The sequence below is a fragment of the Epinephelus moara genome, chromosome 8 (assembly GCF_006386435.1).
Source record: "Epinephelus moara isolate mb chromosome 8, YSFRI_EMoa_1.0, whole genome shotgun sequence".
In the NCBI taxonomy this organism is placed as follows: domain Eukaryota; kingdom Metazoa; phylum Chordata; class Actinopteri; order Perciformes; family Serranidae; genus Epinephelus; species Epinephelus moara.
Genome location: NC_065513.1, coordinates 4,244,143 through 4,256,063, shown reverse-complemented (window position 1 = coordinate 4,256,063; position 11,921 = coordinate 4,244,143). Strand labels below are relative to the sequence as shown.

Here is an 11,921-nt window from a genome sequence, read left to right as displayed (position 1 = left end):
ATTTCCTTCACTGTCTTCCTCAAACTCTGTCCCCGCACTCCGAGTTCCCCCAGGAGCGAGACAGCTGATCTTGCTATGAATCCCCTACACCCCACTTCCACTGGACAAATCCTAGTCTTCCATCCTCGCTGCTCAGCTTCTGCTCCTAAGTCTGCATATCTAAGCTTTTTTTACCACATACAAAAAAATGCATCAGGGCAAAACAGAAACACATCCACCCTTCAAACCTGTGACATTCAGATATCAGGCAACTGACAGGTGTAATTGAGCTCAGCTGGAACCTCATCAAGGGACACTCCACCCGCTACTCTATATAAAGGCATTGCCACATCACGCATGTGTGAGATACCATGGCTGCTTTACAGCATATTCTCGCTGCTAACCAACAGCGTCGCCGTGTGCAAAGCCAAACCGTATATGTTAATGCATTTGTACGTCAGCGCTTCAGCCCACTCGATGTGCTGTCAGACCAGGCTGTCCAAATGAAGTACTGGCTGAGATACAACGCCTCATCAACTAGTGTCTCCACACAGCCGGAGGGCAACGCTTTGCAATTTCGCCCTCAGCCCGGAGGTGCAGTGCCTGGCTGCACTGCGTTTTTACGCAGTGGGGAGCTTCCTGGAGGTGGTGGGAGACGGCACCGGCCTCAGCAGGGCGTCTGTGTTTTTTTGTTTAAATATAATACATTTCCTCATGATTCTCTTACCAAGACTACTTCTTATTTAGTTGTAGTCTTGTTTTCATCATGAAAATAGGTCATTAACAAATATTTATCGTCATAGTTTTTCATTAGAATTATTAGAACACACATACACACGAGCAGCAGGGAATTAGTGCGTTAGGTAGCAGCGCTGTGTGTGTGACTTATGCGCTGATTAAGTGGTGGGTGATTGATTTGCCTGACATTGATTGATTTAGTTTCAGCACCATGGTAGTGGCCAGCTCCTGTTAAGAGCAATCTTAAGAGTGATCCTAAGAAGGGCATTAAGAACGCATCTGGGAAACACTTGTATCTTAGCGACCCTTCTTACCAAAGACGTTCTTAACTGTGCTCTTAAGTCTTAAGATCGCTCTTAACTGGGAAATGCGGCCATTGTAAGTCTATTTGTTCACTCATGATTTGATCTTGTGATTTAATGCCTTGCAGTAATTTCTTAAGTTTAAGTTTAAGTTTATTTATTTTATTAATCCCCCTGAGGGGAAATTCAATGTTTTCACTCTTGCTTGTCAATTACACACAGGTCCGAAAGACACACACATGCACAAACAGGACCTATACATGCACAAAGTGGAGAGATGTCAGAGTGAGGGGGCTGCCCTTGGTGGGGCGCCCCGAGCGGTTGGGAGGGTTCGGTGCCTTGCTCAAGGGCACCTCGGCAGTGCCTAGGAGGTGAATTGGCACTTCTCCAGCCACCAGTCCACGCTCCATATTTTGGTCCAGACAGGGATTCGAACAGGTGACCCTCCGGTTCCCAACCCAAGTCCCTATGGACTGAGCCACTGCCGCTGTATAACCAATGTTTGGCTTTACTTTTCTCTAATCATCTGTGGGAGGGAATTTTTTCTCTTCTTTTTATTTGATGGTAAAAGGAGAACTGTAAAAGTCTTACTTGAAAGGATTTTTTCTCTGTTCTTTGAAATAACTGACTTGAACTTTTTATGTTTTGCACACACAGAGCATGGTGTGAGTGGATCTGTAACACTGGATTTGGTTGTTAGAGACTCCATATCTGTCACTATAAGGCTAATGGTCAAGAGCTTACATACTGCCCATGTTGGTATTAGACCTAAGGGTGGGTGGATGATGGCAGTGGTGCAGGAGTGGGTGTCGATGAGGAAAATGTTGTTCCCCTGTCCATAATTGCCAGTGTTTGGCCTGCTTGGTCCCCTAAGCAGTGTTGGAATTGCATATTTCAAAAATATAAACGCAACACTTTTGTTTTTGCTTCCATTTTTCATGAGCTGAACTCAAAGATCTAAAACATTTTCTATACACACAAAAGACCATTTCCCTCAAATATCGTTCACAAATTTGTCTAAATCTGTGTTAGTGAGCACTTCTCCTTTGCCGAGATAATCCATCCCACCTCACAGGTGTGGCATATCAAGATGCTGATTAGACAGCATGATTATTGCACAGGTGTGCCTTAGCAAATAAAAAAAAGCTCCAGATCTAATAATCTGCCATTTGGTCATGCATTAGAGCCCTACACAATTATATGATATTGTAGATGAAAAACCCAACTTTTAGGTCCTCTGTGTCATTCAAGCAGAGCATTCTATGAGATTATGTGCAAGAGACAACGCTACTACTGCTGGGTAGTTTAATCTGTAATTATGCGTCGTCATTTATTAGTTGATTATATTTTATATAAATGAAGTCTTCAAAGTAACTAAATCAGCAAATAAATTCAGTGCAACAAAAGCTGTTTCCCTCTGAGATGTAGTGGAATAAATGTGTAAAGTAGCATAAAATGGAAATACTCAAGTGCAAGTATGTCAAAATTTTCGACATTTTAATGATAGCAGTTGCAAAGTATTTTTCTTCTCTTTAATATCACAATTCATAAAAAAATGTAGAATTATTTTTAAAAAAAAAAGTTCTTAAGAGTAAATTAGAACACTGAAATAGGATTTGTTCATCATCATCATCATCATCATCATCAGAAAAAGTAAAAAATAAAAAATAAAAAAATAAAGAAAATCCTAGGAGAAGATCCCCCTGTTAAATGTCAATACAGTAAACACATCCTGTCCCAGAAGTCACTGTAGACTTCTTCTGTATCAAATAAAGTGAGTGCCTCAACATGCTATTAACTATAAAAATAAAACTATTTTTAATAATGCTGTAGCTGCCACGAGCAGATGTTGTATTGCAGAGGTGCACATTATAGAAAAAACTAATTATGCAGAGAAGTTCAGTAAGAACATTTTGAGACTTGGCAGAGACGTCCATTAAAAAGCTCTCCTCGTTATGTTGCTGCAAATTAGCATTTATGAATGCAATTTCTAGTGGTGCAAAACACATTTGAAATTGCTGTTTAAGTTCTGACAGACTTACTGAATGTGCATTGTGAGTTATTTGAGGTATTACAGTTTGTGGGTGAAGGAAGTGTAAATTGATGCTATGTTGGCTTAGGAAATGTAGTTACCACTGTCAAACGCCAGAAAATATAAATATAAATTTAAGTAATCTTCCTTCAGAGACAGGACATGCTCTGCTCTGTTTTTATCTCTTTTACTTCAAAATAAAGTGATCTTTTCATTTGCAATAATGATATATATATATATATATATATATATACACTACTACATATATATATATATATATATACATATATGTAGTAAAACAGAGGCATGCTGTGGCAGAGCATCGTGGACAACGGTCATTCACAGTTTCCAAGTTATACTTCTTTTTTTCTAATATGACAGTTTTTCTCATCATTACAACTCCCCAGAGCCTTGTGTTATGAACATCTAATATATTTCTGTTGACAGTCAGACCATTCTTGTGTACAGCGGACGGCCAACATGGACAGTGCGAACAAAGCTGTGCATGTTCTGCCAAGAGAGCTTTGCACAGAAAGAGCTGTTTCCCTGGGCTGGATAATTACATTCCATGCAGGCGATAACGGAGAAATGTTTGCTCTCCACTGCTCTGCTCTCACTGCGTTCGTCTACATTGTTGCTAAATTGTGAGCAGAATGGAAGCTATTGATTTTTTTGCAGTTCTGCAGTGTGTTGACCTTCCATTTACCTATTAAACGTAGAGGATGTTGCTGAGGAAGCGCACACATTGAAAATCACAAATGTTCACCTAAAGGCAGTATACAGGACACATTCAATTTAAAATTAATGTCAGAGAGGATTTGAAAATAGATGTAACAGATCTGGACTTGAGCTTCAAAATGGAGATGCACTATTTGGAATTTATATATACATATATATATATATATATATATATATATTTATATTTACATATATGTATATATATAGCCTATGCATAAATATTGCTCTTTTAAGACATGAAGTCTGTGGAGCCCACTATGTTACATTCAGTTCTTCCCAGCATCCTTCTAATATTGTATTATTTGAATTAGTGAAGTTAAACTGTGGATTGGCTGGATGGAAACTGTCAGGGAGGTTACCAGCATTTTACCAGCATTTTACATCACTGTTGCCTGTCCTCCTGTCTTGTATTTCTGCCAGTAAACCCCACAGGTTTGTTGATGAGGCGCAGCACAGATTCAGTTTGTTTTGAGTCTGATTATGTGCTGCCTGCAGCTTGTCCTTAGGCTACCAGAGTACATGTATGTTTGTTTATTAGACTATTTAAAGCACTTCTCTGTAGCTATGCACTGATTTACATCTTCAAACATTTCTTCATTATCTGCTGCCACATTACCAAATACTATATAATTGAAATGGTTGTTGCAGACACATTTGCTATTTTGTTTTTTACCAGAATGGATTTTTAAAGGTTGATACTAATATATTATATATATAATATATCTATATCTAATATATCTGTGTATATGGAAAGCACAACACAGCATTAGCCTCTGCTGTTCAAAATGGAATACCATCACCCATCTGTGGAAGATAGCGGATCACAACTTTCAGTAACAGAAACAACAAAGGAGCCATGATGTGAATAATCCTACAGTTCATTCCTCTGTTTATATTCAACATTGCACCAAAGTATTAGTGATGTCATGGTAATTACTACTATATAAGAAGGATTCAACCAGCTGTGTTTGTAATATCTTTAACTTCAACATGTAACCTAAGTTTTAAAAGTTTTTCCAAAATTCATAAAGGCATTAAAAAGATTACAGGAGCTGCTCTATTTGCAACATATATGTACCATATGATCCAAATACCTTGGTCAGTGTGGTGGCAAAGGTTTATATTGAGGCCTTCAATATCCCTTTTCCACCAAAATGGAACTGATTCTGTTCAGGTCCCTGCACCTGTTTTTGAACTGACCCAAAATAAATTGGTTCGGAACCTGAAAAGTTGGTTCCCTACTGGGGAATATGTATATACATGGTATACACACACACACACACACACACACACACACACACACACACACACACACAAATATATGTAAGGTTTTAAAAGGTATACATTGGCCTATACCTATTAACATAAACAAATGGAAAAAAGGGTGATAGGAAATAAAAAAAGAAACCTGTAAACCTTAAAAAAAAGTGCTCCGGACCAACACTCCCAACGCGCAATACTTTCTTTCCACTCTGCTTCAATCACAACCACCTCTGATCAACAGCAGGATTCATTTATTTATTTATTTATTTATTTATTTAGATCCCCATTAGCCACTACAAGTGTAGCAGCTTCTTTTCCAGTGGTCCACACAAGTAAACATGACATCACAATGTAAAACAAATATAGAATTAAAACTCCAAGGCAAATAGGAAGAGAAAACAACAAGAAAACAGGCAAACTACATAACAAATCAACATAACAAAAACAAAACATAAAAATTAACAACAATAAAACAATTAATGACAATAATAACAACAACGGCAACAGGTATCCTCACTATATTTAAATAGTCAGTTTAACATTTGGTACAGGATTGTCATCCATGCTATTTTTTTCCTATGACAGTCCAAGAGATTTTGACTTTGTGCTGTGAGATAAAGTTAACAGGTAGAACATGATAGGCCTACTTGACAGGTATATAACCTGATATATCAGTCTAACCCAGTTCCACACTCTTAACATGGACAGACAGAAACACTGAGAATCCATGTTGGAGATTAAATAAAGCCCTTCTCCCCACGTCCAGCATGTTTGAGGGGTTTTTCAGAGTGATTTTTTTGGTTGCAGCTCAGTGTCCAACTCCTCTTGGAGAGGAAGCATAGGAGGTCGCCGAGACCTCTTGCTTCCTTAACCCCTTCCTTTATCAATGACTGTACATCCCCCCCCAAACACCAGGCCAGATGAGTGTGTGGCCAACAAGATTGGACCCTCTCCTCTGCGGCTGATATATAGTTTCATTCAGATGGACAGTAATTCTGTCAGCTCTGTGTCAGATGAATGTGTGTCTGGGCCTATTAGCAGCTGCGGCTGCAGAATTACTGACTGCTGTGTCCTTCATTTTACAGACAATCTTGCAGTGAGGGACGTGGGGGTGGGGGATGGGGTGGGGGCTTAATCTGAAAACACACCCATCCCCCAGAGCAGAGCAGATGTGACTGGGAGAGGTTGGGAGGGGTTAGGGAGAGGTGAACAGGTTGAAGAGGTCTCAGACAATTCTCGTAAATACACAACATGGAACACGGCAATATCACAAACAGCCAACATCAGCGCACTTATTGCCACCCAGCATTACTTAATTTCTCTGCTCTCCTTTTTTATGGTCTCTCTGTTTTTCACTTCATCTGTTTATTTATTTGAAATCAGAAGCCAATTTAATGGCCAAAATGAGTTTACATATAAAAGGAATTTAGCCATGTACAATAATAAACACAACATCACAAAACGACAGAAAATAGAATTGAAAGACTCTTTGAAAAGGACGACATTGATTTCTGCTTCCATACAACATGATCACAGAGACTGTGTGAGACAGTAACAGAGGAATAATCAGGACTTGTTACAGTTTTCAAAGAATACTGATCAGGATTATCAGTGTTTGAATAACAAAGAGAAGGAAAATACTATAGTATGTATGAACAGAGTGAACCTAAGACTGTAGACATGCATTAAGATAATGTCTTTTGTCTCTCTGTCTTTGTCTTTATCGCTCTCTCTCTGTGTGCATGTGTGTGTGTGTGTGTGTGTGTGTGTGTGTGTGTGTGTGTGTACATGTGTGTGTGTGCTGTGTTTCCTGGAGGTGGGAGATCAAATGAAGCTGCTCCATAACTGCTGGTCTGAACTTCTGGTCCTGGATCACATTTTCAGACAAGTGCAACACGGACAGGAAGACAGTATCCTGCTGGTGACCGGCCAGGAGGTAACAACTCCCTTATACAGCAGCTTCCCAGCAGCACAATGCACAGTCTGCTTCATTCACTTGCACTGCATCTCATTCAAAATATGTTCACAGAGAGGCTCTTCTCCAAATCTTTGAACTGTAATTCCAATGTGGCATCCGGCGTGTATTGTGTTTGCTTGAGTGAAGGACTTGGAATTTCTTTTTCTTTTTTTTTTTTTTTGCCAATGTACAGTCATTTGTAAGGCTTGAAGGTTAACAGCAATGCTGATATCTGAAGCCACTGATAGTCCATACTTTGCACCAAACTCAAAATATCTGTATATATAATATTTGTTTTTTTAAAGGGATTTTTAAGTGGGATTGTATGTATATCAATCAATCAATCAATCAGTCAATCAATCAATCAATTTTTATTGAACATGTTAAAACAAAATAAAAACAAAATCAAGGCAGAATATGGAATAAAGCCTACACACCAATATTAACAACAACAACCAAAAAAAAGTAATCAACAGGCAACAAAGCCTTATCAGTTTGGAAAACAGTACATCTGCCTATAGTCAATTTATCACCCAAACATCATGTCCAAAAGGGATAGGAAGAAGTTATAAGAAACTTTTCTAGTCCTATCCCCTTGTCCATCTGCTTTAGTATTTAGTGCAAAAAAACAAAAACATAATAAACCTAATAAAGTTTGCCTAAGAAATGCTTTTCCTTGTGCAAGCCCATTTAGACATAAGCGCAATAACCAAAATCAATTTCCTGTAGGCCTGCCAACAACAGCCCATACCTACCAAAGCACCAGAATCCATTGACAAAAACAGTAATTTTAGCACACTGAACACATGAGCTGCTTGTCTACCACTGCTTTGATTGATTAGTTAGTTTGTGTCATTGTGTGACTTAAGTTAATCCGAACCAACCCTTGCACATGCAAAAGTTAAACAAGTACACAAACAAAATAATTAGCTGAGGCAGCAGTAGACCAGCAGCTCCTATGTTCATTATTGTTAAATCCTTATGCCTATCAATGGAGTCTGGCTTTGAAGAAGGTAATATAACAGCTTAATTTTCCGGTTGTAAATCACTGTCTGACATTAGGTTGAAGCAGTTAAAATACTCTTAATATAACATACACTTTAACTGATATCAATTTTTCAATTTTTTTGCCCCTAAAATACATTTTGTTGCTGATCCCTCAGCAGCAGTAGACTCCTTAGCTTCCATGTTGGACTCCAGCTGGGTTCTCCAAACTGGGGGCATGACAACCACCATCTACAGTATGTAATATACTGTATTTGGATAAGCACTCCATACAACCCCACTCAGAAAAACTGAGCTCTCCCTGTAATGCCAAAAACTAGATATGCTTTATATAAAGTTTTCTCTAGAACTGCATGTGCGTATCAACCTGTGAAACAGATAAAATTGAAATTCTTTTAGCGTTAGTAGCTCTGTTGGACATGGTGACCATACCTATTTAATGGAAGGAACAGTGGAGTGCATCAAATGAATGCATTGACACTTAAAATTAAGAACAATGAAGTGCTTAGAATGAAGCACAAAATCAGATTTGTTCTTTCCATACTTTTGTGGTTCGGCAGTCTTCATAAAGCTGGTTGAAATGAGGTACATGTATTCCTGAAGACAATTATTTGACAATGTAATGTAAGTTTTGATGATAGAGAGGCTAATGAAGAGATTTTGCTGATGACCTCATGAACACATTTAGGACAGCATCATCACACAGCTTACCTGAAGCCACCACCTGGAGTATTCCAGCACCGGAAAACTGCACGAATTGTACAGGGAGTGGGAGGAATGGGAGGAATTTTACATACTGTAAAATTACCATCACATAATGTGTTGCAGGTTTAAAATACTGACCAACGAACATTATGTAAAAATATAACATTGTTCATTAATACAAACAAATTATATTGACCCCATACACTGCAGAGTGAAGGTGGTATTGAAATGCCATATACACGTAGTTTTATGTTCTTTTCCTGTGTGTATGGAACACAGCACAGACATATGTATCGTCTTGACATTGAAATATATATAGGCAGGAGGATTCAGCTGGGTACACACTAGACGCAGAGGCACCTCAATTTGTTTACTGTCGCGCATATGCCTGTCAGCAGTTGCATGGCCGTTCACACCAGAAGCGCATTTCTCTGTGCCAGTCAGCAATTCATTCTGCCCTCTGCTCTGTTTAAATCACATGTACAGCTCTGTCTCCATGTGCTTGTGTGTGTGTGTGTGGCTCTGCTTGTCTCTCTGGCTCTCTGTATAGACTCAACTGTATCCAAACAGATACATGCTACTGTTTATGTACACAAAAGTATGTTGAACAATATTGCATATATTAGATATGTAGTGCATAGTATGTGATTTCAGATGTAGCAGTGGAATGCTGATTTTGTGGACCCACAGAATTATTTACACCCAATGAGCTTTATGTAGTGTTCTCAGTTCTGAAACAGAAAATGTACCCATATACTCAGAATGTTCCCCTGGCTGCTTTCAATGTCATCAAGAACATCTTTCACTATTCATTGTCTATGGAGCAGCTCCAGACTTTATGACATTAAAGATTAAGGTTTTGTAACTCCAGTTTTTATCACTGTTATTATTATTTCTTCTTCTTCTTCTTAATAATAATAATAATAATAATAATAATAAGGATAATGATGATGATGATGAGAAATAAACACAAACAACTAAACTAATAAAAAGTAATATTAAATGACTGCTAATTTGCAGTCCTTGTCTTCTTATTTTTGTGTACTGGATGGCTTTTTTCCCGCATTTTTTCTTACTCTCCTGTGCTCCAACCCCTCTCAGTGTGGCACTGTGGGCAGCTTTCTATGTTGCCTATAGGATGGGTTTGGGTTGCTACTGATGTTTAGTTATAATTATGGACTGCCTCAGACGCAGCCAAGTCACCAAAAGATTATGTTGGCATTTTACATTTCTACAAACCTCAAATATGTTACATTTGCATGTTTCAAATATAGCATATGAGCATTTCTAAAGTGACATAATATATGAGCTGACTTGTAATAGGAGAATGAAGGGGTTGGCAGATGTTGTGGCACCCAATCAACTGCTGCAGGCCACTGTTTGAATCCAATAAGAAACAACACTTGATATCTTTTAGTGAGTTATTGTTGTGTTTCCAGCTACTTTTTAGGCACCAACCAGGATGACTTCTAGGGACCTGTTGCTGTGTTTCCCGAGGCTTTTAGCTCCCAAAAATGGGTGTTTTTTAAGTGACCCATCCCTGTTTTTCCAGCAGGGATAGTGCCACAAAAAGGGTTATTTACTGAGACTTTGCTGCGTTTCCAGTTGGGATTGTACCCCCAAAACCAGGTATTGCAAGCCAAAATCTGCCACATAAGTAAAAATGCAACATATCTGTGGTTTGCAGAAACATACAATGCCAGCGTTCTCTCTGGCAACTACATTGCTCAGACAATAGGATTGCTACATATGAATTTTGAAAAAAAACCCAACACTACAAAACTAAAGCTGAGTGATACATTTAATTTCCCCAACTATATTACTCAAAATACAAAAAAAAAATGAAGTCCTCCAAAAAGGCCAAGGTTGGGGTTTGAATTGTAACGTGCCTCATTGACCTTGCTAAGTCTCGTGGATATAAGGGACTAAGAATATAACCAGTAGCCTGTGTTTTCAGGTCGAGCTGTCATTCATCCTGTCCCAAGCTGAGGCGACTCTGTCCAGTCTGGTCCAGAGAGGTCAGGAGCTGGCAGCGAGGCTTCGGGCGCTGCAGCTGGACCGCAGAGAGATTGCTTGTCTCAAATTCCTCCTCCTGTTCAACCCCAGTAAGTCCAACAAATTACATTTTGAGAGAAGAGATGCTACCGTCATAGCTGATATCTGACTTACCGTGAGGATTACCATAATGTGATATTCGGTTTGGCAGGCTGAAACAGCTTAAACAGGAACAACAGTATTCATACAGTAGTTCATATACAGTATAGAGTCTCTTCCTTTAAACATCAATATAAGCACAAATAAGGGCGATTTATCCTGGTTTGATCTATCTGCTGATAAATGTGTTTCTTATCTCAGGCCTGAGCTTACAGGTGTAGGTTGTAGATTGTTTTTCTATTTTTTTTTCAGAAGAATGGTAGGTTTTGATGTAAAAATCTATCAACTTGTTGGGGCTGCAGGGCCATACTGATACTGTGCTTTGGTGGAATTTGAATAGCAACGCTGACATTTTAATGAAAAAAATGTTATAATTGCAGATTATCTGCAATACCTATTTATCTGTAAGGTTACAAGCGTTTTCCAAACTGGCCTTTTTCCCTACGATAAATTCACTTAATTAAATTTCTAGGGTTGACAAAAGCCAATATTAACAAAGACATCCTCTTCCATTGTCCACTAATGGCATTCAAAAGAAGCGTAATGGATGGGTCTATCATTCGATGGCAGGACCAACATTCATGTAGCGGCTTGTGCAGATGGAGAGAGCATAGATGTGGCTTGCCCAGATTCTCAGAAGTGTTTGCTGTTTAGCGCTGGCAAGCTGGGAACAAAGAGCTTTTGAATGGGAAGAGCACTTGTCATAGACAGAAAATATTTGCTGTCTTTGCCTGTGGCTTCTTTGCTCTCGCTCTCGCTCTCCCTCATCTTCAGAGTCAGGTTTGTCGGGGGTAATTTAATTGCCCTTAAGCAGTTTGAAAAGATGATTCAGAACATTGATTCAAAACATTTAATTACTGTGTGAATGGATTCTCCAAGATGGGCTCAGCTGATGCTGAATGCCGGTCCACCGGAGGGCTTGGCTATTGTCTCTCTCTCTCTCTCTCTAACACAGACACAGACACACACACACACACACACACACACACACCACACACACACATACACACAGACAGACACACACACACAGACACAGAGCACACACACA

The 11,921-nt window shown here is 39.0% G+C and overlaps 2 protein-coding genes across 3 annotated transcripts in view; one reads left to right on the top strand and one right to left on the bottom strand.

Moving 5' to 3' along the window:
• Positions 1-11,921, bottom strand: part of LOC126393944 (coiled-coil domain-containing protein 106-like) — a 613,357-nt gene that overhangs the window by 477,296 nt on the left and 124,140 nt on the right. The gene's annotated exons all lie outside the window — the stretch shown is intronic.
• LOC126393918 (nuclear receptor subfamily 5 group A member 2-like) overlaps positions 1-11,921 on the top strand; it is a 43,013-nt gene that overhangs the window by 21,193 nt on the left and 9,899 nt on the right. For both annotated transcript variants that reach the window (XM_050050359.1, XM_050050358.1), the window contains exons 5-6: positions 6,869-6,988; positions 10,677-10,824. In XM_050050359.1, the coding sequence (XP_049906316.1) occupies positions 6,869-6,988; positions 10,677-10,824 (268 nt within the window). The remainder of the gene's footprint in view (positions 1-6,868; positions 6,989-10,676; positions 10,825-11,921) is intronic.